Here is a 22,118-nt window from a genome sequence, read left to right as displayed (position 1 = left end):
CATCCATTGTTTTATCTTTACCTTTTAGCCTTTTTCGATTCCTTCACCCCACCCCACCCCCACTAGGGCTATCTGTACCTTGCTTGTCCTGCTTTCTACCCTTAATTAGCACATTCCTTAGATAATATCACCACCTTCAATACCTCTTTGTCCTTTTGTCTGTGACATCTTTTGGCTATCTCCACCTATCACTGGCCCTCTATCCAGCTCTACTTGTCCCACCCACCCCTTAAACCAGCTTATCTTTCACCCCTCTTTTAATATTCAATCAGTTCTGTTGAAGGGTCATGAGGACTCGAAACGTCAACTCTTTTCTTCTCCGCCGATACTGCCAGACCTGCTGAGTTTTTCCAGGTAATTCTGTTTATGTTCTGGAGCATATGATCCAGAAGCATCATCCCTTAGCTGCAGTGTGTGGTCAGTTGCCCCTTGAACACGGAGACCTTTAGTTTGAAAGACAAAATTTCCAATTATTATAATTTTAATAAGTAACAATGATTAGGATTAGAATTGCACTGATGCACTACCTGATAGAGTGGTGAAAACAGAATTAATAGTTGCCTTCAAAAGGGACTTTGATAAATCTTTGAAGGAGGAAAAGTTACAGGGATATGGGGAAAGAACCAGGGAGTGGTTCTCACTGGTTGCTCTTTGAAAGAGCAAACATCAGTGGTCTAAAGAGCTGGCATTTGTGCTGTACTTTTCTGTGATGCACTCTAGATCCACACTGGCTCCCTTACCATCACGTGGGATTCCTGTACCCTGTTCCTGTGCTTTGCTTTTATGAGACTATGTTAACATGAGCTTCCGTCACCAATTATTTCTCATTGGAATCAAATACCTCTGGTCACTTCACACATTATGGGAAAAAATTGTCCGGCTCAACTCCCACGAAGATTGAACTCCACAGCTCTTTTGTCTCTTACACTCCACTGCTCTCTTGCAACTTAGGTTACCTAGTTGATCAATTAATTAACCTGGTGCCAGTTCAAACCAACCCACAGTTGAGGTACCAAATAAACAAGTTAAAACTAGTCTGTTTAGCTGAACTGAAATAAATCCGACTCAATGAAATATTTAATACTTGTACTCCAGTGGTAATTAGCACATGGAATACTTTTACTATAAAGGGCAGTGAGGCACAGGCTAACACTAGTACAGAAAATTGGCTGAGTTTGAAAACGACAAGTATAAAAAGATGCAGAAAGATATGAATGGAATGCTTTAGTTGAGGAGCTAGTACCAGTAGAGAGGAATGGGCCAATGGCTCCCATTTATACTGTAAATTCTATGGCTTGCACACATTTCTTTGAACTTCACACAAGTCCTATTTTACTATTTTAAATATCTCTCAGCTACAGTATCCTGTATACTGGGACCTCCTTGAATTTTGCGATGGATTCAGGAAGCTTTTAGATCATCTCCAGCTGGATAAGGTCAGTACAAGTGTAGGGTCTTGTCAACTTCTTTTAGATTGCATTGTTTGGATACATTAATGATTTGGACTCGGGAATTAGAAGTACAATTTCTAAATTTACTGATTCCATAAAATTGGATGCGTATTTCGTCCAGAGCAAAAATGTAACAAAATTCAAGACATTCATAAACTTGCTGAATGGGAATTTCGTTGTCAAATGAGCTTAAACATAGATAAATGTGAAGTGATGCTTTTTGTTAGGAAGAATAAGGAGGTCCTTGGATAAGAGAGTCCAGCTGAGGTAGAGGAAGCAGAGGGATGTAGGGGTGCAGATACACAAATCACTTAAAGTAGTGATGCAGGTTAGTAAGGCTATTTTAAAAGAAAAACAAGTTCCAGTGTTTATTTTTAAAGTGGTAGAACTTAAAAGCAGAGAAGTTAGTTAAACTTGTATAGACCTGTGGTTGGACCATGCTTGGTATATTTTGCACCAAAAGGATATGAAAGGATTGCAGAAGGTGCAAAAAGGATTCTTGATGATACCAGAACTGAGAGGTTATAATTACCACAAAAGATTGAATAGGTTAGCACTTTTTTTTTGCTCGATAAAGAAAGCTGAGTGGCGACCTGATGGAGGTCTTTAAGGTTATGGGCTGTAACTTCTGGTGGAGTGGCAATTGAGTTGGATTGCCACTCCACTCAAAATTACTTACTTGGAAATCCAGGCGATCCTATCTTGCCTGACCTTCGGACTAGGGCAGGGTGAGGTCTGTGTAGTTCAGTGCACTCCAGGGGCCTATTGTCAAGGCCAGCTCAGTCACAGGTAATTTATCCATGCCCCTTTTTTTTACGGAGTAGCTGCACGGGGGTGGGGGGGCGGGGGGGGGGGGGGGGGGGGTGGGGTGTGGTGTGGTGGAGTGTGTGTGAGGGAGAGATAGTCAGTGGGGTAGGGGGTTTCCAGGGTGTGGCAGGAGTCCTTTGGAAGGCTGTGTGGGTCTGTACAGTAGTTACCCAGAAGCTAGAAGTGGTTTCAATTCTTCTAACTTTTTTGAGTAACTATTGATGTCGGAACCAGCTGAAACTTGCATGAAATTTAAATTGCATTTTCGGATTGTTCCCAGTGCAGGGCAATTGCCCAGTGGAAGTTTGCACTTTCCAGGCAATTGCCGTGCAATCCTTATCTGGGAACTTTGGGGAAGGTTCCCCAGCTCACCTTTGGGGTACCTCAGTTACACTGAACAGAAGCTTGCAAGTTACGGCCCAATGTAAAGATTTGATAGGGTGGATGTAGAGAAAATGTTGTGGTGGGTTGAGAGGAGACCAAAAAATAAACATAGCCAAACATAATTCCAATGTGGAATTCAGGAGGAACTTCTTTGCCAAAGAATAGTAAGATTGAAGAAAACTACCACAAGGATAAGCAGAAGTGAGAAAGAAATAGAAGGATATGCTTATTGAATTAGATGAAGGTGGCTGAGAGGAGCCTTACTTGGAAAATAAATGCTGTTTGGGATGAATGAGCTATTTGTAGAGTGCTGGAGACTTGCTGAAACCTTTGACAAAGTCAGATAATATGGAATTTCTCTGAAATGGTAAATTGTAATTGTTCATCTGAGTTTCAATGTCAAAATGGGCACAACTCAAGTCCTTAACAACTTAACACCAGCCAAATCTGACTTGCACAGGTTCACATTTTTGGTGCTTCCCTGGGAGGATTTTTGGCACAGAAGTTCGCAGAATATGCTCATAAATCACCCAGAGTTCATTCTCTTATCTTATGTAACTCATTCAGTGATACATCTATCTTCAACCAGTCTTGGACTGCTAGCAGGTAAGAAATGAAGGTATTAAAGATTTTATGTTACAAGGTAATCATTTACTTCTGATCATATCAGGAACCCATTTAGATAAGGTAGTATTGTAGAATCCCGCACTCTTTCCCCCCTGTCCCGTGTTTTTGGAGGGGCAGGGCAATTTGTACATCAACTTGCATGTGCGGTCATCTGTCACCTCGCTAGAACCTCTTTCCTTTGGAAATTCAATAACTGGGTCTAGTGGCCTCAAGTGCTAGCATTTTAAAATAACAAACTTAAGGGCACATAAATGATTCCGAAATGGAAAGACTTGGGGAAACTTTAATATTGTATTTTGGCTCAAAAATCTGCTTCTGTTTCAATACCCTGAACCATTATTCATTGCTCATACCCATTACTGAATATAGGGAACTTTAGCATCATGATTGTTACTGGACCAGTAATCCAGAGGCCTAATGACCTAGAGACTAGGAAGTACTGGGAGCATGTAAGAAAGGCACGGCAATAATCATGGATGATTTTAATGTGCATATAGACTGGACTAATCAAATTGGCAAGGGTCGCCTTGAGGGAGAGTTCATAGAGTCTATTAGAAATTGTTTCTTGGAGCAATATGTTGTGGAACCAACCAGGGAGCAGGCAATTCTGGATTTGGTTTTGTGTAATGAGATGGAATTAATTAATGATCTCGGAGGAAAGGATCCCCTAGGGAAGAGTGATCATAGCATGATAGAATTTCAGGTTCAGTTTGAGAGGGAGAAACTTGAGTCCCACACTAGTGTTCTGGAGTTAAACAAAGATAACTATATAGGCATGAGGGCAGATTTGGCCCTAGCGGACTGGGCAGGAAGACTACAAGGTAGGACAGTTAATGAACAGTGGCAGATATTTAAGGAGATATTCAATTCCTCCCAAGTAAAATATATTCCAAAGAGGAAGAAAAATGATAAGAGGGGGAAAAAGCATCCATGGCTAAGCAAGGAAGTTAAAGATAACATAAAGGCAAAAACTAAGGCATACCAAATTGCAAAGGTCAGAGGTAGGCTGGAAGATTGGGAAACTTTTAAAGATCAACAAAGGGTTACTAAAGAAGTAATAAGAGCAAAGGTAAATTATGAAGGAAAACTAACGCAAAATGTAAAAACTGATAGCAAAAGCTTCTACAAGTATACAAAAGGAAAGAGAATAGCTAAAGTGAATGTTGGTCCCTTGGAGGATGAGACCGGGGAGTTAATCGTGGGGAATGCAGAAATGGCAGAGATGTTTAATCAATATTTTGCCTCAGTTTTCAAGGTGGAAGACACTAGTCCCACCCCAGTAGTAACAGGTTGTGCAGAGGGTATAGAGAAGGAGGACCTTAGAACAATCACCAACACTAGAGAGAAAAAAGTACTGCGCAAACTATTGGGATTAAAAGGTGACAAGGACCTGATGGCCTACATCCCAGGGTTTTAAAGGGAGTGGCTGCGGAGGTAGTGGATGTATTGGCTATAATATTCCAAAATTCCCTGGATTCTGGAAAGGTTCCAGTGGATTGGAAAAATGCTACTATAATGCCCTTATTCAAAAAGGAGGAGGAGGCAGAAAGTAGGAAACTATAGACCAGTTAGTTTAATGTCTGTCATTGGGAAATTGTTGGAATCCATTATTAAGAAAGTAGCAGTGGGGCATTTGGAAAGTCAAAATGCAATCCATCAGAATCAGCATGGTTTTATGAAGAGTAAATCTTGTCTGACCAATTTGCTTGAGTTATTTGAAGATGTGACAAGCAAAGTGGATAATGGGGATCCTGTAGTTGTATATCTGGACTTCCAGAAGGCCTTTGATAAGGTGCCGCAAAAAAGATTAATACGCAAGATAAGATCACATGGAGTTAAGGGTAATATATTAGCTTGGATAGAGGATTGGCTAACCAACAGAAAGCAGAGAGTCGGGATAAATGGGTCTTTTTCTGGATGGCAAGCTGTAACTAGTGGGGTGCCACAGGGTTCGGTCCTTGGGCCCCAACTATTTACAATCTACATCAGTGACTTGGATTCAGGGATAGAAGGTACTATAGCTAAATTTGCAGATGACACCAAAATAGGTGGAAAGTAAGTTGCAATGAAGAAATAAGAAATTTACAAATGGATATGGACAGGTTAGGTGAATGGTCCAAAATTTGGCAGATGGAGTTTAACATGGATAAGTGTGAGGTTATCCATTTTGGTCGGAAGAATAAAAAGGCGACTTATTATTTAAATGGAGAGAAACTTCAGAGTGCTTCAGTGCAGAGGGATCTGGGTGTCCTCGTGCATGAATCACTGAAAGCCAGTATGCAGGTAGAGCAGGTAATAAGGAAGGCAAATGGAATTTTGGCATTTATTGCTAAAGGAATAGAATATAAAAATAGGGAAGTGTTGTTGCAACTGTACAAGGCATTGGTGAGACTGCACCTGGAGTATTGTGTACAGTTTTGGTCCCTTTACTTGAGGAAGGATGTAGTTACATTGGAGGCGGTTCAGAGGAGGATCACTAGGTTGATTCCACAGATGCGGGGCTTGTCTTATGAGGAGAGATTGAGCAGTTTAGGCCTATACTCGCTGGAGTTAAGAAGGATGAGAGGAGATCTAATTGAGGGAGAAAAGATGCTAAAGGGGATAGACAAAGTAGACGTGGAGCAGATGTTTCCCCTTGTGGGGCATTCTAGAATGAGAGGCCATAGTTTTAGGCTAAGGGGCGGTAGATTTAAATCAGAGATGAGGAGGAATTACTTTTCTCAAAGGGTCGTGAATCTCTGGAATTCACTACCGCAGAGTGCAGTGGATGCTGGGATGCTGAACAAATTTGAGGAGGAGATAGACAGATTTTTAATTAGCAACGGGTTGAAAGGTTATGGGGCCTCTCCGCGGGAAATTGGAGTTGAGGCCGAAATGAGATCAGCTATGATTGCATTGAATGGCGGGGCAGGCTCGAGGGGCTGAATTGCCTACACCTGCCCATAGTTCTTATGATTTTATGAGACATGAGTTCAGATCCCTCCATGACAGCTGGGAAATCTAAATTCAGTTAATAAATAAATCAGGTATCAGTAATGATGACCACATAACTACTGGATTGTTGTGATAACATATCTGGTTCATGCATTACCCTTTACTGAAGGAAATCTGCTGCATTACCCAACCTACCATTTGTGATTCCAGACCTACAGCAATGTGGTTGACTCTTAACTGCCCTCTGAAATGGCCTAGCAAGCTACTCAGTTGAGGGCAATTAATGTTTGACAATAAACGCAGTGACATCAAGTGAATGAATAAAAAGTCTGTTCCTTATCAGCTTCCTTAAACTCTTCTGGCCTTTTTGGGTTTCAATGAAGGAGATCTTTCACCCCATTTTATCGCTTTCTTGCAGAATAACAACCCTATTAGCTCCCCGTTTCAGCAACCAACTGTTTGTTAAATGATTCAAACGCCCTGCCTTAAAAACCCCAGCCTGCTCCTTCGGAAACCTATTCCAGCTGTTAAACGTATTGTGAAGGAGAGACATTCTGTCATTTTTCTTATCATAGAATTATAGTAATTGGCACAAAAGGCAGACTTCAAACCAAAAACAAAAATACCTGGAAAAACTCAGCAGGTCTGGCAGCATCTGCGGAGAGGAACACAGTTAATGTTTCAAGTCTGAATGACCCTTCAACAGAACCGTTTCAAACCACTGTGTCTGTGCTGGCTGAAAGATAGCGGCTCATCCTAATCCCAGTTTCAAGCTCTTGGTTCATAGCTTTGTAGGCTACAACACTTCAAGTGCGTGTCTTAAGCACCTTTTAAATGCAGTGAAGGTTTATGCCTCTATCATTCTTTCAGACAGAGAGTTACAGACCTCCATCACCCCTTGGTTGAGAGAATTCCTCCACAACTCCCCTCTAACCTCTGTTGTTTATATCTGTGCCCTCTGGTTATTGACCTCTTTGTGAAGGGAAATGGATTCTTCCTGTCTACTCCATCTGGACACCTCATAATTTTTTACATCTTAATTAAATCCCCCCTCAGTTTCCTCTGTTCAAAAAGTAAACAAGGCAAGCTGAACCAATATTTCCTCGTAGCTAGAATTTTCCAACCCTGGAAATATGCTGATGTATATCATCCAGGCTACATCCTAAACTTTTTAAAAAAACTCAACAAAGGCTTTACAATGATTGAAGCCATGGCTGACTATGACTCAGACAGAATGATCTTGCTGGTATTCAGAGAAGTTCCTCGTTATCTCTGAAGAGATGCAGAAGACCAATTTCCAAGGGAATTATGCAAAGATAATTTACATTTCTTTAGCAAGGCCTGGCCAGTGGAGACTCCTAACCTGCTAGGACACTGGACCCTGCAGTCGCTTTTGTTAATGTTTCAACCATTGAGTTTCAGTCTCAAGAATCCAGATAAAGGAATATGCACCCTTTGTTAAAGTCAAAGTGGAGAAGTTGGAGTCATGTCACATGATTTCCCCCATGCCCCACTGGGAGAACCAGTTAGCCTGTCTAGCTGTACTGCCAATCATTCTGCCATCTTCCATCAACTAAGCAGCAAGTCAGAAAAAGGCTCTGTCCAGGTTTGAATGCCTAGTCCCATCTATGCTGTTTCTACTGGAACCCCTGAACTTCTGTGCCATTGTCTACAAGACTAATTCACCTCTGCCTGCCCATTTCATCGTGGAAGTCATCTCTGCTGGAAAAGTGGATTATCCAGCATCTGTTTCAACCTGCTGACCTCTGAAGGACTTCTGATTCTGGACTTATCTGAAACAATCATTTCTATTTTCTTTGTTATTTGTCCTGTACCTCTTCTTTATCCCTCTTTTACTGTAGGAATGCAAAAAAAAGAGTGGGTGCATTGCGAATGCTCTTGTGTTTTGTGTGTGTGAATGAACTACCCTCTGAGTTCACCCTATTTCGAGTTTGCTGTGGGGCTATTAATAGAAATCTGATCACACCAAAACAGAGGGGTTGGGAAATACGTCAGTTTACAAAGGGGGAAATCAAAGTCAAAACACCTTTGTTATGGACAGGTGGTGAGAGGAGAAATCAGGGCTGTTTAAATTAAACTGCTCCCTTTCTGTAATACTTGTAAATCTCCTCTGTAACCTCTAGAGCTTCCTGTAATGTTGTGACTGGAATTGCGCACACTTCTGTAGCTGTGGCAAAACTAGTGTTTTCTACAATTCTAATATAGAATCCTGCTCTTGTATTCTATGCCTGGGCTAATACTGGTAAAGTATTAACGTGTACATTTTTAGCCATCTTCTCAACTTGACCTATCATCTTCAGGGATCTGTGAACAAGCATTTCAAGTTCCTCTGCCCATCTCCGTATCCTACCATTTATTGTGTATTCCCTTGCCAGATGCATTACCTCTCACTTCTCCAAATTGAATTCAATTTGCCACTTTTCTACCTATCCAGTGATATTTTCCTGCAGTCTACAGCTTCCTTCCTCACTATCAACCACACAGCCTATTTTTGTATTGTCAGTAAACTTCTTAATCATGTCCCCTGTATTTAATAACAATAATTTAACACTGACACTGTCTCCATCCTCTAGTCTGGAAAAACAATTTACCACGAGTGCTGTTTTCTTACAAGCCAATTTTTTTTATCCAAGCTGACACTGCCTCTCCCATTGCATGCACCTCAATTTCAACAAGCTTTTTTGGGGTACTTTATCAAATGCTTTCTTAAAATCCTCTTCACTTTTTGACAGGAAGAATATCATCTCGCATTTTTCTGTGCTTAATTTCAGCCACCATACATTTGCTCTTTCCACCAGTCTACATCTCTGATAATAGGATCCACGCTGGTTGGTGAAGTCAAAACTAAGACAGTCTTTCCTTGCTGAGAGTTTAATGACTTAGTTCAGTGTCAACACTCCTCACGTTTACCCAGTGTCCCAGCCACCCCCTTTTTGTGTGTTCAAATACCTGTTTCCCATAAGTGTAGTTGACATTAACAAACCTTAATGTAATTGACAAGACATTGACAGGTTCCCCTCTTTTACGTTAAAAACATTTGAAAAACAATCTTTCAAACTAATCAAAAATAAAATTACATATTTTTCATCTATGCCTCATTATTGTGCAGCCAACCATTTAATAGGTCCTATATTCCCCTTCTTTAAATATTTTTTCTTTTTTACCTTTTATAATTAAATACCAAGCATTCAAAGAAAATATTGGTCTTCCATATTTCAAAAATTGCTTGGAGCAAGCACCTCTCTTCCTCAAACAGTCCCACCCTTGCATTCACCCATTTATTTAGGGAGTGACAAGGTATTGGAGGTGTTGGCAGGCTTAAAAGTGGACAAATATCCAGGTCCGGATGATTTTTGTCCCAGACTGCTGAGGGAGGCAAGGGAGGAGATCGCAGGGGCTCTGACCCAAATTTTTAATTCCTCTCTGGCCATGGGGGAGGTGCCAGAGGACTGGAGAACAGCTAATGTGGTTCTGCTATATAAGAAGGGTTGAAGAGATAAGCCAGGGAACTACAGGCCAGTGAGTCTCCCGTCAGTGGTAGGGAAACTATTGGAGAAAATTCTGACGGAGAGAATCTATCTCCACTTGGAGAGGCAAGGTTTGATCAGGGATAGTCAGCATGGCTTTGTTAGAGGGAGGTCATGCCTAACACATTTGATTGAATTGTTTGAGGAGGTGACCAGGTGTGTAGATGAGGGTAGTGCAGTTGATGTAGTTTATATGGATTTCAGCAAAGCCTTTGACAAGGTCCCACATGGGAGATTTATAAAGAAGGCAAAGGCAGATGGGATACAGGGTAATTTGATAAGGTGGATTCAAAATTTGCTTAGTTGTAGGAGGCAGAGGGTGATGACAGAAGGATATTTTAGTGACTGGAAGCCAGTGTCCAGTGGCGTACCACAGGAATCTGTGCTCGGTCCCCTATTATTTGTCATTTTATATAAGTGGCAGAGATGACTGTGTGGGGGTAGGATTAGTAAGTTTGCGGATGACACAAAGATTGGCCGGGTGGTTAACAGTGAGGTTGAGTGTCTTGGGCTACAGGAAGATACAGATGGGATGGTCATATGGGCAGATAAGTGGCAGATGGAATTTAACTCTGAAAAGGAGGTGATACACTTTGGAAGGAGTAATTTGACGAGGAAGTATTCAATGAACAGCATGACACTATGAAGTTCTGAAGAACAAAGGGACCTTGGCGTGTGTGTCCATAGATCTCTGAAGGTGGAGGGGCATGTTAGTGGGGTGGTGAAAAAGGCAATGGGATACTTGCCTTTATCAATCGAGGCATAGATTACAAAAGTAGGGAGGTCATGTTGGGGTTGTATAGAACCTTGGTGATACCACAGTTGGAGTACTGTGTGCAGTTCTGGTCGTCACATTATAGGAAGCATGTGATTGTACTGGAGGGGATGCAGAGGAGATTCACCAGGGTGTTGCCTGGGATGAAACATTTAAGTTATGAAGAGAGGTTGGATAGACTTGGGTTGTTTTCGTTGGAGCAGAGAAGACTGAGGGGTGACCTGATCGAGGTGTACAAGATTATGTGGGGCATGGACAGGGTGGATAGGGAGCAGCTGTTACCCTTAGTTGAAGGGTCAGTCACAAGGGGGCATAAGTTCAAGGTGAGGGGCAGGAGGTTTAGGGGGGATGTGAGGAAAAACTTTTTTACCCAGAGGGTGGTGATGGTCTGGAATGTGCTGCCTGGGAGGGTGGTGGAGGTGGGTTGCCTCACATCCTTTAAAAAGTACCTGGATGGGCACTTGGCACGTCATAACGTTCAAGGCTATGGGCCAAGTGCTGGTAAATGGGATTAGGTGGGTAGGTCAAGTATTTCTCACGTGTCAGTGCAGACTTGATGGGCCGAAGGCCCTCTTCTGCACTGAGCGGTTCTGAGATTCTGATAAGAAATAGGAACAGGAGTAGACCATTTGGCCCCTCGAGCCTGCTCTGCCATTCAATAAGATCATGGCTGATTATGTGTTTCGATTTCCACATTCCCATCTAATCCCAATAACCTTTGATTCCCTTGCCTAACAAGAATCTTATCTACCTCTGCCTTAAAAATATTCAATGACCCTGCCTCCACCGCCTTCTGAGGCAGAGAGTTCCAAAGTGTCTCAACCCTCCAAAAATTTCTCCCCATCTCTGCCCTAAAAGGGTGACCCTTAATTTTAAAACAGTGCCCCCTAGTTCTGGACTCACCCACAAGAAGAAACATCCATTCGATGTCTATCTTGTCAAGGCTGTTCAAGATCTTGTACACTTCAATCAAATCACCCTTCACTCTTCTAATCTCCAGGTGGAAACAAGCCCAGTCTGTCCAACCTTTCCTCATAAGACAGCCCACTCATTCCAGGTATCAATCTAGTAAACCTCCTTTGAACCGCCTCCAATGCATTTTCACCCTTCCATAAATAAGGAGGCAAAAACTGCACACTGTTAGAGGTGCGGTCTCACCAATGCCCTGTATAACTGAAGTACAACATCCTTACTTTTATAGAAATACCTGGAAAAACTCAGCAGGTCCGGCAGCATCGGTGGAGAAGAACAAAGTTGACGTTTTGAGTCCTCAACGTCAACTTTGTTGTTCTCTGCCGATGCTGCCAGACCTGAGTTTTTCTAGGTAATTCTGTTTTTATTTTGGATTTCCAGCATCCGCAGTTTTTTGTTTTTATCCTTAGTTTTATGTTCAACTCCTTTCATAATAAAGGATAGCATTCCATTAGCCTCCTTAATTACTTGCTGTACCTGCATACTAAGTTTTTGTGACTCATACACTAGAACACCTAGATCCTGCTGCAGAATTATGCAGCCATTCTCCTTTTAAGTAATACTCTGCTTTTTTGTTCTTCCTGCCAAAGTGAACAACCTCACATTTTCCCACATTAAACTTAATTTGCCAGATCTTTGCCCTCTCACTCAACCTGTATATTTCCATCTGCAATGTCCTCTTCACAACCTACTTTCCTACCTACCTCTGAGTCATCTGTAAATTTAGCTATCATGTCTTCACTCTCCTCATCTAGGTCATTGATTTAAATTGTAAAAGTTGAGGTCCCAGTACAGATCCCTGTGGCACTCCACTCATCACATCCTGCCAATCTGAATAAGACCCATTTATGTATACTTTCTGCTCTCTACCAGCTGGCCAATCTTCTATCCATGCTAATACGTTACCCTCTACACCATGCATTTTTATTTTCTGTAATAATCTTTGGTGTGGCACCTTATCAAATGCATTCTGGAAATCCAAGTACAGTCGTCTACAGGCTCCCCTTTATCTACTGCACATGTTACTCCTTCAAAAAAACTCCTAATAGATTGGTTAAACATGATTTTCCTTTCACAAAACCATGTTGACTCTTCCTGGTTGTCTTGAGCTCTTCCAAGTGCCCAGCTATAACCTCCTTAATGATGGATTCTGATAACTTCCCCAGGACAGACGACAAGCTAACTGACCTATTTTCTGTCTCCCTCCCTTCTTGAATAGAGGGGTTATATTTGCTACTTTCCAATCTGTTGGAACCTTTCCGGAACCTAGCGAATTTAGTAAAATTAACCGCATCAACTACCCCATTAGCCAACTCTTTTAAGACCCTAGGATGTCTTTTCAACATTTGCTTATACCAGCAAGGTCAATCCTCAACCTTTTTTCAGTGACACCCTTGAACATTGTCCCAAAGAAAACAGCTATCCACATAGCATTCTATGGGCTAACTTTTCTCTCTCCCTGTATAGGATTTCCTTCAGTCGACTAGATACCTACACTCCCATAACTCTAGCTTCTACTAACACCAGTGTTTCAGTAGCTAAGGTGCTTTTAATTACCTTTTTCATTTTCTTCACTTCTCAGCCATTGGGCAAGATTTCATATTTTTTCCTGCCAAGAAAATGATAAATCCTGCTGTGCTAGAATATCCATTTGGAAGATTGGCATGTGAAGTAGCGCTAAAAATGACTAACCTCATATCTCCTGGTCCACCCGAGGCTGGAGATTTGAGTGCGCATTTCTCAATTTAATTTCAATGTTTTATTTACTCTCAGAACTTCCTCAACTGTATCATGTTTCATCATAGTACTCAGTTCCAATACATTATAACTGGCATCAGGTCTAGTCTGAGTGCACAACCAGCTCAACTGTCCAATCAAACTTTTTAGCCTGTTTTTTCCTTGGATGCAAGATGCTCTTTCTGTGAGGAGCTAGCCCGACTTATTGGGATGTGACTGACATTTTCTTAGTAAGATTGTTGATTCAAGGTTGCTCCTGACTTATTCTGCTTAATGTCTAGCCCTTATATGTTTAAACCCCCCCGAAGCCTGATTTCCAATGTTAAATCCGTTTTATTTTAAAAATCACCCATTGCTGAAATTCTGCAGAACCACCCCACAGAAAATTGTCAGTGTGCATTATAAAAATACTGGCCAGTTTCTCCTTGTGATATCAATAGAACACTGCTGGGCCTGGCTTTAGCTGAGTACAAGCTGTTTTCAACAGGACGGAGCAAACTGAGAAATGCCACACCCTTGACTCATCATTCAACCCATTAAAACACTTTCATTTCCACAGTTTCCTTTCTATGTTGCCAGCTTCTTTCTCTAGTTACTCAAGTGCCAACTTTGGGTAGTTTTCCTTTGGGATAAATAGACTTATCCTGCACTTCAGTATTGCTTTGTTCATATTCAGTCATCCCTTTATCTGCCATAGTCTGCTCCTTGTAATTTCCCAACATATCTTTTTTTAATGCATTCGTGAGATGTGGGCATTGCTGGCTAGGCCAGTATTCATTGCCCATCCCTAATTGCCCTTGAGAAGATGAGCTGCTGCAGTCTGTGGTGTTATAACCACAGTGCTGTTAGACCTAGTGACAGTGAAGGAACGATGATTAATTTCCAAGTCAGGATGGTGAGTGGCCTGGAGGGGAACTCCCAGGTGGTGGTGTACCTGTGCATCTGCTGCCCTTGTCCTTCTAGATGGGTAGTGGTCGTGGGTTTGTAAGATGCTGGCTAAGGATCCTTGGTGAATTGCTGCAGTGCATCTTGTAGATGGTACATACTGCTGCCACTGTGTGTCAGTGTTGGAGGGAGTTAATGTTTGCGGATGGGGTGCCAATCAAGGAGGCTGCTTTGTGTTGGATGGTGTCAAGCTTCTTGAGTATTGTTGGAGCTACACTCATCCAGGCAAGTGGAGATTATTCCATCATATTCCTGACTTGTGCCTTGTAGATGGTGGACAGGCTTTGGGGAGTTGGGAGGTGAGTTACTTGCTGCAGGATTCCTAGCCTTTGACCTGCTCTTGTAGCTACAGTATTTATATGGGTAGTCCAGTTCAGTTTCTGGTCAATGGTAACCCCTCCCACCTCCCGATATTAATAGTGGGGGATTCAGTGACAGTAATGCCATTGAACGTCAAGGGGCGATGGTAAGATTCTCCCCTGTTGGAGATGGTCATTGTCTGGCACTTGTGTGGCACGAGTGTTACTTGCCGCTTGTCAACCCAAGTCTGGATATTGCCCAGGTCTTGCTGCATTGTACGTGGACTGCTTCAGTATCTGAGGAGTTGCGAATGGTGCTGAACATTGTGCAATCATCAGCAAACACCCCCACTCCTGACCTTATGATAGAAGGAACGTCATTGATGAAGCAGCTGAAATGGTTGGGCCGAGGACATTACCCTGAGGACGTCCTGTAGTGATGTCCTGGAACTGAGATGATTGACCTCCAACAACTGCAACCATTTTTCTTTGTGCTAGGTATGACTCCAACTAGCAGAGACTTTTCCAACTGATTACCATGCACTCCAGTTTTGCCAGGGCTCCTTGATACCAAGGGAGTCACTCATCTCACTTTGAGTTCAGCTCTTTTGTCCAGGTTTGAGCCAAGGCCGTAATGCGGTCAGGAGCTGAGTGATCGTGGCAGAACCCAATCTGAGTGTCAGGTTATTGCTAAACAAGTGCTGCTTGATAGCACTATTGACGACCCCTTCCATCACTTTACCAATGATTGAGCGTAGCTTGGTTAGATTTGTCCTGCATTTCGTAAACAGGACATACTTGGGCAATTTTCTACATTGCTGGGTGGATGCCAGCGTTGTAGCTGTACTGGAACAGCTTGGCTAGGGGCGTGGCACATTCTGAAGCACAAGTCTCCAGTGCTATTACTGGAATGTTGTCAGGGCCCGTAGCCTTTGCTGTATCCAGTGCCTTCAGCTGCTTCTTGATAACATGTGGAGTGAATTGAATTAGCTGGAGACTGGCATCTGTGATGCTGGGGCCTCCAGAGGAGGCCGCAATGGATCATCCACTTGGCAGTTCTGGCTGAAGATTGTAGCAAATGCTTCAGCCTTATCTTTTGCTCTGATGTGCTGGGCTCCCCTGTCATTGAGGATGAGGATATTTGTGGAGTCTCCTCTTCCAGTGAGTTGTTTAATTGTCCACCACCATTCACGACTGGATGTGGCCAGACTGCAGAGCTTAGATCTTAGTTGTGGCTCTGTCTATTGCATGCAAGTAGTTCTGAGTTGTAGCTTCACCAGGCTGACAGCTCATTTTTAGGTATGCCTGGTGCTGCTCCTGGCATGCCCTCCTGCACTCTTCAGTGAACCAGGGTTGATTCCCTGCCTTGGTGGTAGTGGTGGAGTGGGGGATATGATGGACCATGAGGTTACAGTTTGATGTTGAGCATTACTTTGCTGCTGCTGATGGCCCACAGTGCCTCATAGATGCCCAGTCTTAAGTTGCTAGATCTGTTAATGTATATATGTATGTGAAGTGCATGGTCCTTCTTCACTTAAATGTATAATCATTGCCAATAATGTACCCTAACAGTTTGATAAATTACTGTTTGTCCATTACTGCCTATAACCTTACCCGGGCCTTTCCATCCTTACTGCCCTTCTCTTTTGTAATATACCATGTCCCCTGAATTAAAATTTATTTCTGGTGGCCTTCTCCATGCATAGGCTCGCTGAATTTTCTCTGAAACCTCAACCTTGATAAATGCCTTTCTCCTTGCATGCAGGTCATTCAAGTACTCAAAAAAAAAAAAAAATTTGAACTAATTGTAGTCCCTTCCGAGGCTGGGAGGGTTGATCCTACATCATCGAAGGTATTTTTGGACTTCTCTCAAACTAATTGATAGGGACTATAGCCACTAACGATTTGAAGTGAATTCTTTGCACGGACTGCCCATGCCAGGACGGATTTCAGTTTACAACTTGGTTGGCCTGCTCAGATTTTGTGAACCATCTCATCAATTACTGCATGATTTCTTTCACAAACCCTATTACTAAAGGGACTTCCCGCTGCTTTGTTCTTTACTACGATGTTCATATTTTCACAAATTCATCGCTGGCAAATTGCTCCCAGTCCAGTTCCCATCCATTTTTCCATTATCTTGTCCAAAATCACCTTTTCATTTTTATCATATACTACTGTTGACAGACTGAGTCTAGTTGCCATGTCTATGAAGTGTAAGAGAAAAATGTTTTTGTCCTCATCCCATTTCCTCAAGTCCATTGCTACAATTTTATTGAAGACTTGCTAATGGGAGACTTACTACAGACCATGATGGTGTCCTCCTTTTTCTTCGCACATTGTATTTCTCACTGATCTTTTCTATAAGTTTAGTATATTCATCTTTTATTACCCCTGCATCCTTTAGTAGAATTTTTAACCTATGACTTGATGGATGGGCAAACTGACAATCTAATTTTAAAACAGTTTGTCTTTTTTTCCTTTAAACTCCTATCCCTGATGTCATCAACACTGTTTTAACATGGTGATTAGAAACATTAGGCCTTGTTAAGGGGGTACAATAATGTCCGGATTGTGCAAACTGTAAAGCTACAGATTTCCCAAAAACAGTTCCTTATCGTGTTCCATACCTAATTTCTTTGGAGCCTTTTTCATAGATGGCTTACTCAGCAGTAAGTGTATTTCACTGGATTCTACATCTTTGCTGATAAAATGGATTATCCCAGTTATTTTGCATGGAATCACAACTCTCTTTTAGTGACTCTATAACATCTTAATAAAGGAAACTACGATGGTATGAGGCGCGAGTTGGCTGTGATGGATTGGGAAACGTTACTTAAAGGGATGACGGTGGATAGGCAATGGCAAACGTTCAAAGAGCGCATGGGTGAACTGCAACAATTGTTTATTCCTGTCTGGCGCAAAAGTAAAACAGGAAAGGTGGCCAAACCTTGGCTTACAAGGGAAATTAGAGATAGTATTAGATGCAAGGAAAAAGCATACAAATTGGCCAGAAAAAAATAACAGACCTGAGAATTGGGAGCAGTTTAGAATTCAGCAAAGGAGGACCGAGGGATTGATTAAGAAGTGGAAAATAGAGCATGAGAGTAAGCTTGCAGGGAACATAAAAACTGACAGTAAAAGTTTCTATAGGTATGTGAAGAGAAAAAGGTTGGTGAAGACAAATGTAGATTCCTTACAGTCAGAAACGGGAATTTGTAATGGGGAACAAAGAAATGGCTGACCAACTAAAGACATACTTTGGTTCTGTCTTCACAAAGGAGGATACTAATAACATACCAGAAATGTTGGTGAACACTAGGTTTAGTGAGAGGTAGAAACTGAAAGAAATCAGTATTAGTTGGGAAATGGTGTTGGGGAAATTGATGGGATTGAAGGCCGATAAATCCCTGGGGCCTGATAATCTACATCCCAGAGTACTTAAGGAAGTGGCCCTAGAAATGATGCATGCATTGGTGGTCATCATCCGAGATTCTACAGACTCTGGAACAGTTCCTACAGATTGGAGGATAGCTAATGTAACCCCACTATTTAAAAAGGGAGGCAGAGAGAAAACAAGGAATTATAGACCAAGTAGTGGGGAAAATTCCATTATAAAAGATTTAATAGCTGAGCATGTGGAGAACAGTGGCAGAATCGGACAGAGTCAGCATGGATTTATGAAAGGGAAATCATGCTTGACAAATCTACAGGAATTTTTCGAGGATGTTACTAGTAGAGTTGATTAGGGGGAACCAGTGGATGTGGTTTATTTGGACTTTCAGAAGGCTTTGGACAAAGCCCTACATAAGAGATTGGCGTGTAAAATTAAAGCACATGGGATTGGGGGTAGTGTATTGAGATGGATAGAAAACTGGTTGGCAGGCAGGAAACAAAGAGTGGGAATAAATGAGTCTTTTTCTTTTTCCAAATGGCAGGCAGTGACTTGTGGGGTACCGCAGGGATCGGTGCTGAGATCCCAGTTATTCACAATATATATTAATGATTTAGATGAGGGAATTAAATATAATATCTCCAAATTTGCAGGTGACACAGAGCTGGGTGGGAGGGTGAGCTGTGCGGAGGATGCAGAGATGCTTCAGTATGATTTGGAAAAGCTGAGTGAGTGGGCAAATGCACGGCAGATGCAGTATAATGTAGATAAACGTGAGGTTCTCCGTTTTGGTAGCAAAAACAGGAAGGCAGATTATCTGAATGGCTATAAATTGAGAGAGGGGAATGTGCAACGAGACCTGGGTGTCCTTGTACACCAGTCACTGAAGGTAAAAGCATGCAGGAGCAGCAGGTGGTAAAGAAGGCAAATGTTGGCCTTCATAGCTAGAGGATTTGAGTACAGGAACAGGGATGTCTTGCTGCAATTGTACAGGGCCTTTGTGAGACCACACCTGGAATATTGTGTGCAGTTTTCATCTCCTTATCTGAGGAAGGATGTACTTGCTATAGAGGAAGTGCAGCGAAGGTTTACCCGACTGATTCCTGGGATGGCGGGACTGACATGAGGAGAGATTGAGTCGATTAAGATTATATGCGCTGGAGTTCAGAAGAATGAGTTGGGGGGGGGGGCATCTCATAGAAATCTATAAAATTCTAACAGGACTAGACAGGGTAGATGCAGGAAGGATGTTCCCGATGGCGGGGGAGCCCAGAACCAGGGGTCACAGTCTGAGGATATGGGGTAGACCATTTAGGACTGAGATGAGGAGAAATTTCTTCACCCAGAGAGTGGTGAGCCTGTGGAATTCACTACCACAGAAAGTAGTTGAGACCAAAACATTGTATGTTTTCAAGAAGGAGTTAGATATAGCTCTTGGGGCGAAAGGGATCAGAGGGTATGCGGAGAAAGCAGGAGCAAGCTATTGAGTTGGATGATCAGCCATGATCATAATGAATGGTGGAGCAGGCTCGAAGGGCCAAATGGCCTACTCCTCCTAGTTTCTATTATCAGCCCTGAACCGAAAGTAAGTGGAACTTTCACATTCCTTAATCTTGCTTTGGTCTTTACTATATAGAGAATTGAGGCAACCCTTTAACTAATCCATTTCACATATTGTAGACATGTAGCCACTATCTAACGCAGCACAATTCAAGGTGTTGGCAACTGGAACTTCCATTACCAGACTAAAGCTTCTGGTGACCAGTACAATTCCTTCTGACTGATCAGTATTGTCATCTTCCTCTTCCGATCCTTCCATGTATCATTTCAAAAACCCTGTTATTCTGCTTCGGACAATTCATTGCATAATGATATTTCATGTCACATTGGAAGCACCTGTTTACCATTCCTTGGTTATTCCTGGAGTTCATTCTCTTGCCGTAGTTAACCAATTCCTGTCGCCTGTTAAAGCTGCCAGAAGGGTCTCTATCCTCATTTCTTTTGTTTGTGGTTCTTTCGCATCGATGCTTGCACTCCACATCTAAATGGTCTCGAAATGATGCTGGCATTGAATCTTTCGTGTTACTGTTGAATGTTCCATTGGAGCCATAAAAGTGGCTGGAAATGAAAGGTTTCCCTAGAAAATTTTAAAATTTCAGACATCTGCCCCAAAAGCATATCTCTTTCTGAGAACCTAAATCCATGTTCGATACTTTCGCACAATCCAACAATTTGAAAGCAAGCACTAAATTAGCAATCTCCAAATAGAATTTCTGCAGTCTTGTATATAACCTGTTAATTCCCATGATATATTCTTCTATGGAATAACTGTTCATCCTTCTAAATTTATCAAGGTCTGACCATGCCTCATATGCATTTAACAGATTATCTTTCTTATAAATTTTGTCCATAAAATTCAAGAATGTATCTAAACCTTCCTCACTGTCCAATTGATGAACCTGGAGCTCTGAAAATACTTTACATCTGACCCTGTTTCTGCTGGGAAGCGGAAGTATCAAAGTCATACCTTGCTTCCTCTCTGGTAAGGACGTAACCCCTGTCAACATATACACTTCATCCTTCCATTGGTCATAAGGTTCAGCTTCATAGAACAATGGCGGGAAATCATGCCTTAATGCTTTACACTTGGTTTCAGCTGTTCTTTTCCAAAATAACTCCAATTGCAATCTTCTGTCTGAAAATAAGTTTTAGTTTCCAATCTTCATCTTTAGGCCAACCATTCCCTGCCAACCATTGATAATAGGATCCACTCCAGTTGAAGACAAAATTAAGACACACAATCTTTCTTTGTTGAGAGTTTATTAACTTTGTTCAGCGTCAACACTTCAAATGTGCTCTCACTAGTGCTTTGTATAACTGAAGCATAACCTCCCTGCTTTTGTGTTCAATCCCCCTCACAATAAACGATAACATTCTATTCAAAAACAGCATTACCTGGAAAAACTCAGCAGGTCTGGCAGCATCGGCAGAGAAGAAAAGAGTTGACATTTCGAGTCCTCATGACCCTTCAGCAGAACTGGGTAAATCCAAAGAGAGGGGTGAAATATAAGCTGGTTTAACGTTGGGGGGGCAGTTGGGTGGGGGGAGAGAAGTGGAGGAGGGTGGTGTGGTTGTAGGGACAAGCAAGCAGTGATAGGAGCAGATAATCAAAAGATGTCACAGACAAAGGAACAAAAGAACACAGCTGTTGAAGTTGGTGATATTATCTAAACGAATGTGCTAATTAAGAATGGATGGTAGGGCACTCAAGGTTTAGCTCTAGTGGGGGTGGGAGCGCATAAAAGATTTAAAAATAATGGAAATAGGTGGGAAAAGAAAAATCTATATAAATTATTGGAAAAAACAAAAGGAAGGGGGAAGAAACAGAAGGAGGGTGGGGATGGAGGAGGGAGCTCAAGATCTAAAGTTGTTGAGTTTAATATTCAGTCCGGAAGGCGGTAAAGTGCCTAGTCGGAAGATGAGGTGCTGTTCCTCCAGTTTGCATTGGGCTTCACTAGAACAATGCAGCAAGCCGAGGACAGACATGTGGGCAAGAGAGCAGGGTGGAGTGTTAAAATAGCAAGCGACAGGGAGGACTGGGTCATTCTTGCGGACAGACCGTGGGTGTTCAGCAAAGCGGTCGCCCAGTTTACGTTTGGACTCTCCAATGTAGCGGAGACCACATTGGGAGCAACGAACACAGTAGACTAAGTTGGGGGAAATGCAAGTGAAATGCTGCTTCACTTGAAAGGAGTGTTTGGGCCCTTGGACAGTGAGGAGAGAGGAACTGAAGGGGCAGGTGTTGCATCTTTTGCGTGGGCATGGGGAGGTGCTATAGGTGGGGGTTGAGGAGTAGGGGGTGATGGAGGAGTGGACCAGGGTGTCCCGGAGGGAACGATCCCTACGGAAAGCCGCCGGGGGGGTGAAGGGAAGATGTGTTTGGTGGTGGCATCATGCTGGAGTTGGCGGAAATGGCGGGGGATGATCCTTTGAATGCAGAGGCTGGTGGGGTGATAAGTGAGGACAAGGGGGATCCCATCATGTTTCTGTGAGGGAGGAGAAGGCGTGAGGGCGGATGCGCGGGAGCTGGGCCAGACACGGTTGAGGGCCCTGTCAACGACCATGGGTGGAAAACCTTGGTTAAGGAAGAAGGAGGACATGTCAGAGGAACTGTTTTTGAAGGTAGCATCATCAGAACAGATGCGACGGAGGCGAAGGAACTGAGAGAATGGGATGGAGTCCTTA

General features: G+C 42.5%; 1 protein-coding gene across 3 annotated transcripts in view; it reads left to right on the top strand.

Annotated features, from left to right (window-relative positions):
• Positions 1–22,118, top strand: part of spg21 (SPG21 abhydrolase domain containing, maspardin) — a 96,513-nt gene that overhangs the window by 40,420 nt on the left and 33,975 nt on the right. For all 3 annotated transcript variants that reach the window (XM_041175161.1, XM_041175159.1, XM_041175160.1), the window contains 2 exons: positions 1,356–1,436; positions 3,103–3,248. In XM_041175161.1, the coding sequence (XP_041031095.1) occupies positions 1,356–1,436; positions 3,103–3,248 (227 nt within the window). The remainder of the gene's footprint in view (positions 1–1,355; positions 1,437–3,102; positions 3,249–22,118) is intronic.

Source organism: Carcharodon carcharias, chromosome 26 (genome assembly GCF_017639515.1).
Source record: "Carcharodon carcharias isolate sCarCar2 chromosome 26, sCarCar2.pri, whole genome shotgun sequence".
NCBI lineage: Eukaryota > Metazoa > Chordata > Chondrichthyes > Lamniformes > Lamnidae > Carcharodon > Carcharodon carcharias.
The sequence above is the reverse complement of the archived record's forward strand: the minus strand, read 5'-3'. Positions and strand labels throughout refer to the sequence as shown.